The sequence below is a fragment of the Pristiophorus japonicus genome, chromosome 3, assembly GCF_044704955.1.
Source record: "Pristiophorus japonicus isolate sPriJap1 chromosome 3, sPriJap1.hap1, whole genome shotgun sequence".
Lineage (NCBI taxonomy): Eukaryota > Metazoa > Chordata > Chondrichthyes > Pristiophoridae > Pristiophorus > Pristiophorus japonicus.
In genome coordinates, this window is record NC_091979.1 from 128350910 (window position 1) to 128368384 (window position 17475).

At 42.8% G+C, this 17475-nt stretch overlaps 1 protein-coding gene across 1 annotated transcript in view; it reads right to left on the minus strand.

Annotated features, from left to right (window-relative positions):
- Positions 1–9418: 9418 nt before the first annotated feature.
- Positions 9419–17475, minus strand: part of LOC139259888 (dual specificity calcium/calmodulin-dependent 3',5'-cyclic nucleotide phosphodiesterase 1A-like) — a 157757-nt gene continuing 149700 nt past the window's right edge. Inside the window, exons 13-14 of the mRNA XM_070875813.1 lie at positions 12499–12630; positions 9419–11486 (exon numbers count right to left, since the gene is read on the minus strand). Of these exons, the coding sequence (XP_070731914.1) occupies positions 12542–12630 (89 nt within the window). The 3' untranslated portion in view covers positions 9419–11486; positions 12499–12541. The remainder of the gene's footprint in view (positions 11487–12498; positions 12631–17475) is intronic.

The following is a 17475-nucleotide window of genomic DNA, read 5'->3' on the forward strand; positions in this document are numbered from 1 at the left end:
CGAATCATTCACAAACGCAGCCGGATAGACCCTGCAATGTGCCGCTCTGCCGAACGCCGAATCAATCGCATTTACAGTGCTTGCCGAGGTTCGGTTCTTCACCGATATTTGCTTTAAACTCCTGTCCATCATCATACATGATTGAGCGATCTGGATGACCCTTTTTAAATTCAACTCCTCCACCGCCAGAAGTTTGCACAGGATCACCTCGTGGTTGATACCGATAATGAAGAAGTCCCGCAGCATGTCTGCCAACACTGTCCTGAACTTGCACGGTCCCGCTAGACGTCTCAGGTTGGCAACAAATTCCGCTGCGCTCTGGCCCTGCGATCGAACGTGTGTATAAAACCTGTATCTCGAGATGATGATGCCGCCATCTGGTTTGAGGTGTTCCCGTACCAATGTACACAACTCCTCATACATTTTCTCTGTTGGATCACTAGGCATGAGTAGATTCTTTATCAGACCATAGATCTTTGAACCTCACACAGTGAGGAACATGGCCCAGCGCCGATCTGCATCGTCGACCCCCTCAAATTTGTTTGCCATGAAATACTTGTTCAAACTGCTCACAAAGTCTGCCCAATCTTCTCCCTCCAGGAATCGCTCTAAAAATCCAATCGTGCTCATTTTGCAAACAAAGGTTCTCGTATTCTCGTCGCCAAATGTTATGTATGCAAACTGAGTACTGTTTAACTGCTCTGCTTTATTACGGCCCAAAGTGCCTGACTCTCAAAATTGCTGGCCTTGTATACCTGAGCAGCACCATGTGCGTGCTGCTCATTGGCCTCCATTAATTACACCAACTAGTGGCTACAAACAGAATGTTCAAACATGACACTTCCCTACTCTACTCCTGCACATCCTCACTCACACCAACTTACCTTGCACCTCCACCCTTCCCTCTCTCTCTATGTTATCATATCCCCATCTCACGAGCCACCCCTCACACTCACCCTCATCTTAGTGCAATCATAACAACTAACAACACACAAGGCAAGGTTAAACACTTGGTGTGTTTTATGCAATGTTCATGTAAAGTTTCTGTTAATGTCGTGTCAAACACTGAAACTTTTATTTTAAACACTTTGCGTTCTTGAACATATTGATGTGCACCTTTGGAAATGCCTTAGTGAGTTGCAGTGAATGGTGAAACATAACGATAACCCCGCAATGCTGCTGAGTGTGAAAGGAATGGCTTGAGCATTGTAGGGATGCTTTATGGTGTTGTTGTGGGGTGGTGCCAACCTGGTGCATCATGTGGCAGCCAGGGTGTACAGCATCAAGTGAAGTAAATCTGGCCATGGTGAGCAACGTGGTTGGGTGCTGACGCCCTCTGTCCTGTGCAGCATTGGTTGATTGCAGAGAAGGTTGGTGCTGTTGTTGGTGCTGCTGGTGTGCTTGGTGCTGCTGGTGTTGGGGATGATCGTGGTGGGATTCTGAGGACGAAGGTGAGAGTATAACACCTATGTTGATGGAATAGATGGCCATAGAAACATAGAAACATGGTGCAGGAGTAGGCCTTTCGGCCCTTCGAGCCTGCACCACCATTCAATAAGATCATGGCTGATCATTCCCTCAGTACCCCTTTCCTGCTTTCTCTTCATTCCCCTTGATCCCTTTAGCCTTAAGGGCCATATCTAACTCCCTTTTGAATATATCCAATGAATTGGCATCAACAACTCTCTGCGGCAGGGAATTCCACAGGTTAACAACTCTCTGAGTGAAGAAGTTTCTCCTCATCTCAGTCCTAAATGGCCTACCCCTTATCCTAAGACTATGTCCCCTGGTTCTGGACTTTCCCAACATCGGAAGCATTCTTCCTGCATTGAACCTGTCCAGTCCTGTCAGAATCTCACGTTTCTATGAGACCCCCTCTCATCCTTCTAAACGCCAGTGTATAAAGGCCCAATTGACCCAGTCTCTCCTCATATGTCAGTCCAGTCATCCCTGGAATCAGTCTGGTGAACCTTCGCTGCACTCCCTCAATAGCAAGAATGTCCTTCCTCAGATTAGGAGACCAAAACTGAGCACAATATTCCAGGTGAGGTTTCACCAAAGCCCTGTACAACTGCAGTAAGACCTCCCTGCTCCTATACTTAAATCCCCTAGATATGAAGGCCAACATACCATTTGCCTTCTTCACCACCTGCTGTACCTGCATGCCAACTTTCAATGACTGATGAACCATGACACCCAGGTCTCATTGCACCTCCCCTTTTCCTAATCTGCCGCCATTCAGGTAATATTCTGCCTTCGAGTTTTTGCCCCCAAAGTGGATAACCTCACATTTATCCACATTATACTGCATCTGCTATGCATTTGCCCACTCACCTAACCTGTCCAAAACACCCTGCAGCCTCTTAGTTTCCTCCTCACAGCTCACACCGCCACCCAGTTTAGTGTCATCTGCAAACTTGGAGATATTACACTCAATTCCTTCATTTAAATCATTAATGTATATTGTAAAGAGCTGGGGTCCCAGCACTAAGCCCTGCAGTACTCCACTAGTCACTGCCTGCCATTCTGAAAAGGACCCTTTTATCCCGACTCTCTGCTTCCTGTCTGCCAACCAGTTCTCTATCCACGTCAGTACATTACCCCCAATACCATGTGCTTTGATTTTTCACACCAATCTCATGTTTGGGACCTTGTCAAAAGCCTTTTTAAAATCTAAATACACCACATCCACTGGTTCTCCCTTGTCCACTCTGCTAGTTACATCCTCAAAAAATTCCAGAAGATTCGTCAAGCATGATTTCCCTTTCATAAATCCATGCCGACTTGGACAGATCCTGTCACTGCTTTCCAAATGCGCTGTTATTTCATCCTTAATGATTGATTCCAACATTTTCCCCACTACTGATGTCAGGCTAACTGGTCTATAATTACCCGTTTTCTCTCTCCCTCCTTTTTAAAAAAGTAGTGTTACATTAGCTACCCTCCAGTCCATGGGAACTGATCCAGAGTCAAGTTGTGAAAGACAGAAGCATTCTGTCAATGGTGAGAGAGGTTGTTCCAATGAGGTAACACTGGATAGAATTTGCTCCAAACTGCATAAAGCTCCATCTGTGTTCCAAATGCAGTAAGCAAAAGCTTCTGAGCTATGAAAGTGAAAAGCTGTGAGGTAGGAACTTTTATGGCACATTTGAAGCTGTCAAGTAATCAGCTGATTCAATGGCCATTCATTTCTCACCTTAGCTTAACATAGAAACATAGAAAATAGGTGCAGGAGTAGGCCATTCGGCTCTTCTAGCCTGCACCGCCATTCAATGAGTTCATGGCTGAACATGCAACTTCAGTACCCCATTCCTGCATTCTCACCATACCCCTTGATCCCCCTAGTAGAAAGGACTTCATCTAACTGCTTTTTGAATATATTTAGTGAATTGGCCTCAACAACTTTCTGTGGTAGAGAATTCCACAGGTCCACCACTCTCTGGGTGAAGAAATTCCTCCTCATCTCGGTCCTAAATGCCTTACCCCTTATCCTTAGACTGTGTTCCCTGGTTCTGGACTTCCCCAACATTGGGAACATTCTTCCTGCATCTAACCTGTCTAACCCCGTCAGAATTTTAAACGTTTCTATGAGGTCCCCTCTCATTCTTCTGAACTCCAGTGAATACAAACGTGATCCCCAAGCAGTGAGGACCCCATGAGTGAGCATGTAAAATCAAATGGTGAGCTCTAATGCTTTCTTAATGATCTCTAAACAAGGTCATAATTACCTGAATTGGGTTCCCCGTCGCTGCGTGTCGGATCTGCTCAGTGCTGACAGAACCGACATTGGGGAAAGGCACGTGGTGGTGGGTTCACAGCGGGGTACCATCCACTTAGGGGAAAAAAACACTTCCCCACCTGACCTACCACCTATTGGCCATTGAATCTAAACCAGGAAAAGCAAATTTGAATATTTAATTCAATGTAAAATCATGTACAGAAAGCAAAATAAAGTGAGGGAAAGAAAGATTAAGAGAGAGAGATTAGAGACAGAAAAAGTAAATAAGATGTTTTAATCTTCAACAATAATTAAAATTTGAAGGAATGAGACTGCATACCTGTAAAGGTAAATTTTCAGTGCCAAAGAGGTTGTTTGGCAGTAATTAAGATTTATCGCGCCGATAAAAATTCACTAAGTGCACAAGCCCTAACTTTGTCTGGCGTGTTTTGTGGGTATCTAGTTGGTGAGTACAACAATTTCATTCCCTTCATGTATTTGAACGACGTGTCTCTCGGCGAGATACCGATGTAGCGAAGCTTGTGATGGGGCAGGGCAAATCAGACAGCAACTTCCTGATTTCTGTGTTTAACTGTGCATGTGTGGATGCCAGAAATTGCTGTCTGATTTACTCCTGAATAATGGTGAGCGCTGATAGCCTGTTACTCTCAATTCAAAATGCGGGCCATTGGGGCTGAATTTGCTGTCGGAGGCTTCCCATGGGCGGATGCCTCCGACCAGAAAAAAATCTACGCACTTACCTTCTGACTCGGGATCTACGGAGACTTGTGGTCCTGAGCCTCTATGCATAGGCCTGCATAGAGACCTGTGTATCCCAGAGGCGCAAGTGGTTCACAAGTGCCCTTGGGATCACGGGCCAGCCCAACCAATCAAAGAAGGGAATTCATGCTCATGGCAATTCTGTATGTATAGAATCTCTATTTAACATAACAAATAAATCAAAACAATCATTATGTATTTAAAACTAATTAGTATACAATGGGGCGCTAAAAGGTTTTCACCTGTACGCAGCGACCAGAGTTCCCCCCCACCCCCCGGAATTGCCCCCGGGGCTCCGCCGGCGAAAAGTGGCTTGCGCTGCGCCAGTCATCGCCATGCGGTCCGACCCCTTATCGCTCTGTGCTGTTCCCTTTGCACCCCTCGGGGGAAATTGCCCCACGTGACGCGAGGCTGGCATGGGGTGATTTCACCGACAGCTTCTGGGCGTGAGGTGATAGCGTGGCAGCCATCAACTTTTTTCTGTCGGCCGCCTTTTCTGTCAGTGACAATGGCAGCCTTCTTGGGTACCAGGCCGCTGGCCCGGGTCACACCCTCCCTGGTAGCCCAGTGGGCGTCACTAAAGATGCTGCAGAGTTCGCAGCGGCCCTCCCCTTTAAACGGGGAGGGATGTTGTGACGCCTCTTTATCGCAACCAACATTTATTTTATTCAAAAAGGCGAATTCCAGGCCAGTGGTGGCACTTCCAGTGCCGGCGCTAAAATATCAGTTAATTCGAATTGACTGCCCCAACCCAGCGCGGGGCAATTTTGGCCCCAATATAATTAAACATGTAAAACAAAAATGTAATTTTCTGAAAAATCAATGTAAATGTTTTAAAGGGGCTAAAAATATGCTTACCTTATTGTACAAGTGTTTTAATGTTTAAATGAATTAAAATTTTAAAAAAATTTAATACTCTTACGCTGGTAAAAGCAGGCATAAGGCACAAGAATTTCATAGGCATTCGCTGGGCAGATGTTGGAAAAATAGCTCAACTCTCCGCTCGCAGAGGCCCTTTTTCCGGGATGGGCCGGGGGAAGATCTGTCAAGAGAATTCTTGACAGATCGTAAGTTCCGGGTTTTCATGCATGCGCAGCACATGCCTAAATCCAGAACTTGTGTGGCCCCTACGGGCATATTAGGGCCCATTATGTCAAATTAATTTTGGGGGGTAACAATTTGATTTTACATTCAGTATTACGTGGGTTTCTGTGCTTATGCTGGCTTTTAGATGCCAAAAATTTAACAGTTACAAATTGTTACGCAGCTTCTTGAAAATGCCAATATATGCTAACCTAACTTAGTGATTGTAACAAATTCTGTTTAGCATTGCAACATTCCTTAAATAATTCATCATGTAAAGTTCATTTGCAATGTTTGACATTTAAGACTTAATCTGGGAAACATATTGGCTCAGAGGTTCCTTTATTCACAAATTATTATTCAGTGAATAAATAATTGGTGAATGACCTCAAACTTCTATTTTCCCCATTCTAATATTGTGGAAATTTGTATAAAATAAATATTAACTTCCCAGATAATGCCCACCTCTATAATGCTGTCTTTATAATCGATATATATATTTAACTTCCCACCTATTTTACTCTCCCTGAGCTATACACTGAGACAGCACATATACAGTCTGTAGCAAGGCCTCTGTGAATGACACTTGGCTGCTAGCAGGTACATATGGCCAATCTCTGCTGACTTGCCTACATGCCTTTCACTTTGTGCTTTCCCTGCTGGGCCTGAATAAGGTGAGTAACCCAATGTGTGATGAGCACAGGCACACACCCATGTCCCCTGCTGGTCTGTGGGGCAGCTTGTTGGTGCACTGATGTATTCTAACTTTAAAAGACATAAGATCACACTACTGATTTGGGGTCAATAGTGGCATGTGAAAGATGGAAATTCAGAACGTGCAAGTATGAATAGTATGGGCTCAATTTTCCCCCAGTGATTTGCGACATTTTTTTTGGAGCTGGCTGCTTTTTTATAGTTTCTCCAATCAATTAGCACCAGCGTAACTCTAAGTTTTTTTTTCAGCCAAAGGGGCCGTAACCTGCCACACATGCCAATTCTGGCCATTTAGGCAAGTTTGGCCAGCTGAGAGTTACTCCAATTCTTCTTAGACCAACATATGTGGTCTCTGTAGAAAAATCTTCTGAAGAGTTAAAGAAATCGGCGCAGGTAAGTGCAGCAGATGCCTGGACGACAGCAGCAGCAGAGATAAGAGAGGGAGGGGTGGGGGAAAGAGAGACAGAGCGAGAGAGGGAGAAATGGGGAGAGAGAGGGGGCGGGGGGGGGAGCCTTTTGGATGTAGTTAGGTGCGGGGACTGGGAGGAAGGTCACTCGGTCTGGGATAGGGGCGGGGGAGCGGACCGGGAGGCCATTCAGCCTGGGCTAGGGGCGGGACTGGCAAAGCACTCGGGGCTGGGGGAGCTGGACCGGCTCCGGCACGGGGCTCAGGAAGCAGACTGGCAAGCCCTTCGGCCAGGGCTAGGGGAGCTGAACCGGCACCGGCAAAGCACTTGGGGCTGGGTGGGGGGTGTAGCTGAACCGGCACCAGCAAGGGGCTCGGGGCAAGCTAGGGAAGCAGACTGGCAAGCCCTTCAGCCAGGGCTAGTGAGCTGGACCGGCACCGGCAAAGCACTTGGGGCTGGGGGAGATCGGGACCGGAAAGGCAATCTGGGCTAGCGGGAGGTGGGGGAAGCAGACCGGGAGGCCCTTCGGCCTGGGATAGGGGTGGGGATTGGCACTGGCATCGGGAGGTAAGTTGCTGCAACATATTTTAATGTGTTTTTAAATTGAATCAATATATGTTTTAATGTCTTTTTAAGTTGATGCAATGTGTTTTAATGTGTTGCGAGCTGACTGTATGTTTCATTTTCCAGCCTCAGCTGGTATTGTGTCCCTAGTTACCAGGGCAACCCGATCTTTTTGGCGCAGAACAAGGCTCCAGCCCCAAAACTACAGGACAGGTTAGGCTGCACCAAAATGAAAAAATCCAAAGGGGAAACTTAGAATTTTTTTTTTGGTGTACTTGGGTTCCCAAAAAATGGGCGTAACTCTTCAAGTACGCCAAAAAAAGTGCTTTGGGGAAAATTGAGCCCTACATTTGTAGATTCCCCAAACCTTGATGCTTATATTGACTGTAGAGACAGTGCAAGTGGTGGTACTATCTATTGAATAACAGTTGGGCATAGAGTTCAGTCATTTAAAAAGAGGAAACCGATATACATAAATGTAATTCATAGGGTTTAAAAATTCATAAATGAAACCAACATTATGCACAAGTGGGACTGAAAGAGGAGATTTTATAATATAAAATGGGTTTCTTTTTCAGTTATATATTTTAATCAAGTGGCCAGAAGTTGAATTCAATTTTTATTTAACTTGTTTATCCTTCATTACTGGAGAAAGTTTAAATAAATTATTTCTCAATATATAAACCAATCACAATGCTAAGACAGTCATTTTATTTCATTTTTTTCCCCCAAATGGATTTATCAACCATTTCCATAGAGAACAATGTTTTTCCTCGTTTTTGCATACACGTAATGAATAGTACCAAAAAAAATCCAGGTTTTCTATTTATTTTCTCAGGTACAATTATGTATATTCTGTACATTGACTGCAGCCCAGGAGACAAAGCATAACTGCAGAGAATATTGAACTAATGCATATACACAGAAAAACACCACCACATAGTCTAGATACAAAAGCAATCACACTTCACATTTTTGATGTAATTCAGTCTTGTACAATATTTTACAGCTGTTCTAATTCCTTTCTTACAACTTCTTTCCTCATCTCCTGAAGGGGTTAATTTGCTCAAAGTGTTTGGCTCCATGGTGCTAGTCACTGTCCGGTATCTTGCCATTAATCATGTGCAATCTCAGATAGTTAGGGGGGAATTTCCATGGAGGTAGGGGGGGGCGGTCTTTTGATTAGATGCTGTAACTTCAGCAGAAGGCCTGTGAAAACCTTGGAAAAAACCACAATTTTTCTGGCGTTTATCAGAAATGATGCAGGGTAGTGGTTCGATTTAATTAAAGAATAAAAATATCTTCCTAAATAGAAATTACTAAACATCTTTCTTACAAGCATGTTATCTAATATTTTTGGATTGAACACCATTCTTGCCTCAGAATCAGAAGGTTGTGGGTTCAAGTCCCACTCCAGAGACACGGGCACAAAAATCTACGCCGACACTCCAACATTGCAGTGCTACGCTGTAGAAGGTGCTGTCTTTCGGATGAGATGTTAAACCAAGGCCCTGTCTGTACCCAAGTGGATAAATTATCCCATAGCACTATTTTGAAGAGCTGATGAGTTATTCCTGGTGTCTTGGCCAATATTTAACCCTCAATCAACATCACAAAAACAGATTATCTGGTCATTATCACATTGCAGTTTGTGGGAGCTTGCTGTGTGAAAATTGTCTGCTGCATTTCCTGCTTTACAGTGAATACACTTCAAATATACTTCACTCACAGTGAAGTGTTTTAAGACGCTCTGTGGTTGTGAAAGACGCTATATAAATGCAAATCATTCTTTCACTTTCTTTTCAAACTGTTTCACCTATTGTCTTCAAAGTGTTTCTACTTCACTAAAGTGTTTTGCTGTCATATTTAGTCAGAAGCAGTTTGAATGTTTTTAATTTAGTCGATAAAATAAATTCCTCCATGGCTGATGAAGATCAGACATTTCTATTGTCAAAGAGCAGGCAAAGCAGTTACTGATGTAATTTAAATAAATACAATAAACACAAGAATAAATAAAAACACTAAAAATAAGAATTAGACTACTCAGACTATGTGTAATGAATAGCATAGCATAACAATTTAATCAAAATTCAGCAATTAACTCTTTAGAGACTGAAAGTATGGTGGACAAACAATAATTTTTCATTCTAAAGAGTTTTGCTTGTTGTTTTTCTTAAATGTCTCCATTTGAATCTATCATAGCTTGGCATTAGATTACAAGAAAGTACAAAATTAGTTATTTGCATCTGCACAAAGGTCTCATGTAAATTGTTTTAAAAATAGTAAATTCATGTTTTTAAAATCTCATTCGGTTATATTATTCTTATTTTTTTTGTTATTTCCACTTTAGAAGCTGGTCTTGTGCATTTGTATCAGATCTAAAAACATGCGCTTCTTCTAATGTATAAAACAAGACTCAATAAGTTAGTATATTTAATCTGTGGTAATATATGCTGGGAATGCCCATGGAGGTTCTTGAAATCTCCCGCCGTAACTTGATGGGAGAGCAACAGAAACCCCAGAGGAATAGCATAACTCTTTCTTGGGGTTCAAGTCAATTTTCCACTGCAGATACAGTGGGAGATCAGGGAAACTCAGCATAATTTGCTTCCCTTTCAGTTTACAATTACAACGTTCTAAACAACTTGGTTGAGGATTAAGTGCAAATATTTCAACAATGTTATGTTATCTGAAATAATAATGAATCCTATGAATGACTGCAGTTTATCACTCAAAAAGGCCCTTTACAATATTCAAAAAACTTTAATAATCAGTATTAGAAATGAAAATATTTCTAATACACAACACCAAATGTACTTCATTCAGTCTTTAAGGGTAAACTAAATTTGAAATAGTGGTGGTGAATTAACGTGGAGGCTCCCCTGCTTGTCCACCATAACTTGGTGAAAGAGTTATGAAAACCCTGGAAATGTTGTTTACGCCATTTTTTCCCCAGACTCTTCCACTGAAGGTACCGTGGTGGAGCAGGTGAACCCCGTGGAAATTCACCCATCAAAGTGACTCTAAATTAATAAATCAGTCTTTGCTCTCCATTTTAAACAGAAGAATGCAAGAGAGTAATTCATGAGATTTCAATGTAAAGGTGCGGTTAGTGTGAATCGGCATATCAGGTCTCATTCAGTGCTATAGCATTTACCTTAAATTAGTACAATGCTGAATGCTGTCTGTCCACAATGGATTAGTCATTAACAGATACAATGCCTGTTGTACATTGGAAAAGACTTAAGAGTGAAACTGGGCACACACTTTAGCACATATATCATTAATAAATTATGGAGTAAATATCTGAATTTCCTTTATCTTTTAATCAGCAACTTTACCCTTTACCATAAAGGTCTACATGGTTCATAGATACATCAAAGGTCTAGTATATTTACAAATCTATGAAACACTTAAGCTAAGTTTATAATTATATGTGGCGTGGCTCTGGGTACTGCTAAGATAACTTTGGGGTTATGATGTTTGCACCACTGTTGATCTCACATCTACCCATCTAGGTGTCATTTTACTATATTGGCACCCAATTGCCTAGAAGCATGCAAGATAGATAAAAAGCCAGTCTCCACGTAATACTGTGGCTGTTTTTATGTTGTGCCAACATCAATAAGTAACCAGACAGAAGAGTCTTTATACCAACACAACTCTAATGCACAGGGCTTCCATTAAATGCTTCATTCTACTGTGGAGTGTGTAACAGCTTCATCTTAGAATAGAACTGATGGTGTACGAAGGCCTGAAGACTTACTGTGTTTCCTGAGGCTACAAACTTCCTTGTCTGCCGTCAAATTGCTGTTTGTATATTGTTCACGGTTATATTCAACGAGATACAATGATGGACAGATTAGTCAGTCTTAACGTTTGAAGCTCTGCAAGCTGATTTTTTTTTAGTTTATGAAAGTACCACAATCAAAAGCAATTTTTTCAGCAATACAGTGCAAGCTCAAATAACCTGCAACCTTTGTAAAATAAACAACTATAGCCAAATGGGAAAGTTATTGAAGAGGAAATTGTTAGAGTAAATAATTCACAGAAAGATGAAACAAGTCATTCCAGCCACCTGCTCCAGCTCTTGGTTTTAAAGAAGAGCAGTGCCACACAATCAAGTTCGAGTGGCTTGAAGTATGTGCTGGAGGGATGGTCTGTGAAGGCGCAGTAAGTTCATTTCTAATGATTGCAGCACCATGCCATGATCTTTCATTCTAAAGAAGCAAAAAGATACATTTTTATATCTGAATTTTTAAACCTTATATATATATATATATATACATACATACATATGTATGTATCAGCTCTCAAGCGTTGCTGTTAACAATCTTTTTGTAATGATACTTCAGCATACCAATAAAAACAAAATATCTCCATACCAGTTATACTAAAAGAATATACAGTGGGATATTCCATTTATCTCACCCATGAGCAACATCTACATTAGTGATTATCGAATAAATGTTCATTGTACTCAGCTGATACTGGGTTGCTTTTAATAATAGTGTTTTATGCCAGGCACTTTTCAAATGTACTCAACCCCAAAGCATGAGAGGGATTAAAGTTTGTAAAAAGCTGTATTTTTTAAAAAACTAATGTACACCCTAGTATCATGTTAAACATTGAACAACAGATGTACCGAGGCTAGAATCCACCAGCAAAATATGGCTGTCAGCTATGATACACATGATGTTCATTTATATGGATTTTCTTTCCTTCCTATGTTTCTTCATTCTTAAACCAATCATCGTGTCTAATCCTCCAATTTGGAGAGCAGGAAGGTCAGGCCATAGGTTTCTCGATGATCAGAATCCACTGTGCTTTTTTTGTGAAATATTAGACACACGTTAAACAGGCTGAACAGGATGGAATAGTTTATTATTGCAGAGCAATTCAATTATAGAGAATCAGAGGAATGACAAAACTCACCGCATTAAACCAAGGAAGTCTGCATGGCAGATGATCTTGGAACTTAAGCTTATAACTTAAATCAAGAACAATGCACCAAAATACTCCAACTAACTATTGGGCTCTAAACTACTGACTGCATGGAGTTACATATTTCAGGCTTTTGAATCACGAGGATAAAGCAAACATGTGTGTGAATAAAAATGCTTGGCATTTGATTGAGATTCTAATTACACTTATTCCATTCTGACTTCATTTGTTTAGTTGCATCCCAAATATTCTGACCAAGTTTACATGAAAAATAAATGTAGTCATCACCTTGGTTTCCATATAGGGATACATCATTGGAAGTTTTTCTGAACTAGTGGTGTATAAAAGCAATTTTTTGCTCCAGTATGTCTTTGCTATTATTCATTGAATCTTCAGAATCCTTAAAGTGTTCTGTCGCTCCTGAAAGTAACAGGTTAAGTTAAGACGAACATTCTTTTACAAAAGCATGCACATTACACAAAAGATGGATAGCATAAACCTAGAGATCAACATGGTATTTTTATAAAAGTCTCTCCATTATTCCTGTCCTGAGATCTGCTCCCATGCCGCTATCCATTCTGCTCCGCTGCGGATCACAAAATGGTCTCCTCCTCGACTGGCCAGCCAGCTGATGCTGAGCGAAGCATGGGTGGTGCACACTCTGCCCGCCGCTGACCTAAAATCGCAAGCAAGCTCCCCCATACATCATGGGAGCCCAACTTGCATTTAAATGGGCTCAGCGCCTGACTCAGGCAGGCCCTCTGGCAGCCCAGTGGTAGTCCAACATTTCTGGGGTGCTGCCATCCAGTTTTCGCAGGGTGCAAGACCTCAAAATCTGCCCACATATTCAATGTAATTTTCTCTCATCCATACACTTGTTGTCTGACTTGCTGGAAAAGTGAAAGAATGGCATTATTAGATGGTGTCCTAGAAATCACATGAATGCTTCACGCCCTCATTGGAGACCATGGAGTTATTTGTCCTCGTCATCCTGGAAATACTCTATTATTAAATTAAGTATTTTTCAATTTGCGCCCGGCCATAAAACTGAAATTGAGGATTGACCACCTGCTATAGAAACCATCTGATTCTCATTTCCATAGAGATTAATGAAAATTAAAACCGGGCAGGTTCTAGAACAGGAAGCCAATCCGCAAAGCTAGTTTTCTGCCTGGGTAGCAAGTTGAAAAGCCACCCGATGTGTTAGCCAGTTTATCCAGTGTGTAGCGGAGCTGTACAGACCACAACAGTCCAAGATTTCATCCCCAGCCTGTACGGAGTTAGCTGATTTCAGCCATGGCAGCAGTAGTGGTGCTACACTGCACTTGGCTTAGGGCTGGAAACGCAAGCCAGGATTCCCACTTCTAAGCCTGTCTGGCGACCCTTGCTGGAATTCTACAACTGTAACGTGCTTTGCCCCAGCACTCACTGACGGGTTTATGCACAGACACTTACTAAATAAATCTACAACTTTTAACTGTTACTTTCATCCTGAGAAGAAAAAAACTCCAGAAAATATTACACCGGACCTCTGCGATAACTGCATGATAGCATCAAATGACAATTGAAAATTAAGGTAGTCCAACAGCAGCAACGTCTAGATAACAAAATATGCAAGGGAAGATGGTTAACCCCAATATCCTAAGATCATGTCTATTCTGAATCAAGAGAATTCAGAAGATTGGCAAAACAAGGCAAGGAGGGAGTTTACAGTATTGGTAATAGAGAAGGAGAGGGTTAAATTGGCTAAACCCCAAAAACGGATGTAGGGATCACGGTACACAAATAACCCGCGCCAGTTCATTGCAATGAATATAGCACATTAAATTCATGCTGCCTGCTGTTTCAAATGATTGCTGCATGCAGCCAGTGTTATCCAGGCTGTTCTTTGGCTGCACACATCAGTAGGGGGCCAAACATTCGAGTGACTAGCACTATTTAAAGGCAGTCTGTACTAAGGGGAAGCACATTGTGGCTATAAGTAGTGGTGGAAGTTTTTTGAAAAGTGAGTATGCTGGGATACTTTAAGGAATGGCTGAACATGCAAGAGAGCATGCACCAAAGTTTTCTGACAATGCACTGGAGGTCTGGGTGCAAGGCTTGGAGGGGAGGAGAGATGTCCTGTATCCCTCCAGACATCTGCTTAGGAGGCAGAGAGAAGAAATAGTGGCAGAGGCCAATGCCAGGAACTTAGCTCCAAGAACATGGCTGTAGTGCAGGAAGGCGTTTAACGATCTGAAATGAGTTGACAAGGTGAGCGAGTTCAATCTTCAAAATGGTACATCCTACCAACTAGCCTCATCCACTGCTCAATACCGCCCCCCCCCCACCATCACCCACCTACCAACAATCTTTATCAATCAGTATTCAACCCCAAAATGCATATGTTTTACCTCACCCTCACACACTTAGCATTATTGCAAGCCTTGCACCCACAACTCACAGCTCGCACACACTGGCGGCTATTCAATCATAGCAACTACATCAACAAAACTCATTGCAAGATACTCATTGACACACTTCCTTCTTTCTTGCAGGAAAAGCGGGTGCATAACAGGAAGCAGCGGGAAATAACTGGATCATGGAGGAGCCAGTGCTGGCCATCATGGGAAGGGACATTTCTAAGGCTGTGAGCATGGCAGGACAGGAGGGATCGATGACCAGGGTATAGAAACATAGAAACATAGAAAATAGGTGCAGGAGTAGGCCATTCGGCCCTTCTAGCCTGCACCGCCATTCAATGAGTTCATGGCTGAACATTCAACTTCAGTACCCCATTCCTGCTTTCTCGCCATACCCCTTGATCCCCCTAGCAGTAAGGACCTCATCTAACTCCTTTTTGAATATATTTAGTGAATTGGCCTCAACAACTTTCTGTAGTAGAGAATTCCACAGGTTCACCACTCTCTGGGTGAAGAAGTTCCTCCGCATCTCGGTCCTAAATGGCTTACCCCTTATCCTTAGACTGTGACCCCTGGTTCTGGACTTCCCCAACATTGGGAACATTCTTCCTGCATCTAACCTGTCTAACCCCGTCAGAATTTTATATGTTTCTATGAGGTCCCCTCTCATTCTTCTGAACTCCAGTGAATACAAGCCCAGTTGATCCAGTCTTTCTTGATAGGTCAGTCCCGCCATCCCGGGAATCAGTCTGGTGAACCTTCGCTGCACTCCCTCAATAGCAAGAATGTCCTTCCTCAGGTTAGGAGACCAAAACTGTACACAATACTCCAGGTGTGGCCTCACCAATGCCCTGTACAACTGTAGCAACACCTCCCTGCCCCTGTACTCAAATCCCCTTGCTATGAAGGCCAACATGCCATTTGCTTTCTTAACCGCCTGCTGCACCTGCATGCCAACCTTCAATGACTGATGTACCATGACACCCAGGTCTCTTTGCACCTCCCCTTTTCCTAATCTGTCACCATTCAGATAATAGTCTGTCTCTCTGTTTTTACCACCAAAGTGGATAACCTCACATTTATCCACATTATACTTCATCTGCCATGCATTTGCCCACTCACCTAACCTATCCAAGTCGCTCTGCAGCCTCACAGCATCCTCCTCGCAGCTCACACTGCCACCCAACTTAGTGTCATCCGCAAATTTGGAGATACTACATTTAATCCCCTCATCTAAATCATTAATGTACAGTGTAAACAGCTGGGGCCCCAGCACAGAACCTTGCGGTACCCCACTAGTCACTGCCTGCCATTCTGAAAAGTACCCATTTACTCCTACTCTTTGCTTCCTGTCTGACAACCAGTTCTCAATCCATGTCAGTACACTACCCCCAATCCCATGTGCTCTAACTTTGCACATCAATCTCTTGTGTGGGACCTTGTCGAACGCCTTCTGAAAGTCCAAATATACCACATCAACTGGTTCTCCCTTATCCACTCTACTGGAAACATCCTCAAAAAATTCCAGAAGATTTGTCAAGCATGATTTCCCTTTCACAAATCCATGCTGACTTGGACCTATCATGTCACCTCTTTCCAAATGCACTGCTATGACATCCTTAATAATTGATTCCATCATTTTACCCACTACCGATGTCAGGCTGACCGGTCTATAATTCCCTGTTTTCTCTCTCCCTCCTTTTTTAAAAAGTGGGGTTACATTGGCTACCCTCCACTCCATAGGAACTGATCCAGAGTCAATGGAATGTTGGAAAATGACTGTCAACGCATCCACTATTTCCAAGGCCACCTCCTTAAGTACTCTGGGATGCAGTCCATCAGGCCCTGGGGATTTATCGGCCTTCAATCCCATCAATTTCCCCAACACAATTTCCCGGCTAATAAGGATTTCCCTCAGTTCCTCCTCCTTACTAGACCCCCCGACCCCTTTTATAACCGGAAGGTTGTTCGTGTCCTCCTTCGTGAATACCGAACCAAAGTACTTGTTCAATTGGTCCGCCATTTCTTTGTTCCCCGTTATGACTTCCCCTGATTCTGACTGCAGGGGACCTACATTTGTCTTTACTAACCTTTTTCTCTTTACATATCTATAGAAACTTTTGCAATCCGTCTTAATGTTCCCTGCAAGCTTCTTCTCATACTCCATTTTCCCTGCCCTAATCAAACCCTTTGTCCTCCTCTGCTGAGTTCTAAATTTCTCCCAGTCCCCAGGTTCGCTGCTATTTCTGGCCAATTTGTATGCCACTTCCTTGGCTTTAATACTATCCCTGATTTCCCTTGATAGCCACGGTTGAGCCACCTTCCCTTTTTTATTTCTATGCCAGACAGGAATGTACAATTGTTGTAGTTCATCCATGCGGTCTCTAAATGTCTGCCATTGCCCATCCCATTGCCCATCCACAGTCAACCCCTTAAGTATCATTCGCCAATCCATCTCAGCCAATTCACGCCTCATACCTTCAAAGTTAGCCTTCTTTAAGTTCTGGACCATGGTCTCTGAATTAACGGTTTCATTCTCCATCCTAATGCAGAATTCCACCATATTATGGTCACTCTTCCCCAAGGGGCCTCGCACAACGAGATTGCTAATTAATCCTTTCTCATTACATAACACCCAGTCTAAGATGGCCTCCCCCCTAGTTGGTTCCTCGACATATTGGTCTAAAAAACCATCCCTTATGCACTCCAGAAAATCCTCCTCCACCGTATTGCTTCCAGTTTGGTTAGCCCAATCTATGTGCATATTAAAGTCACCCATTATAACTGCTGCACCTTTATTGCACGCACCCCTAATTTCCTGTTTGATGCCCTCCCCAACATCACTACTACTGTTTGGAGGTCT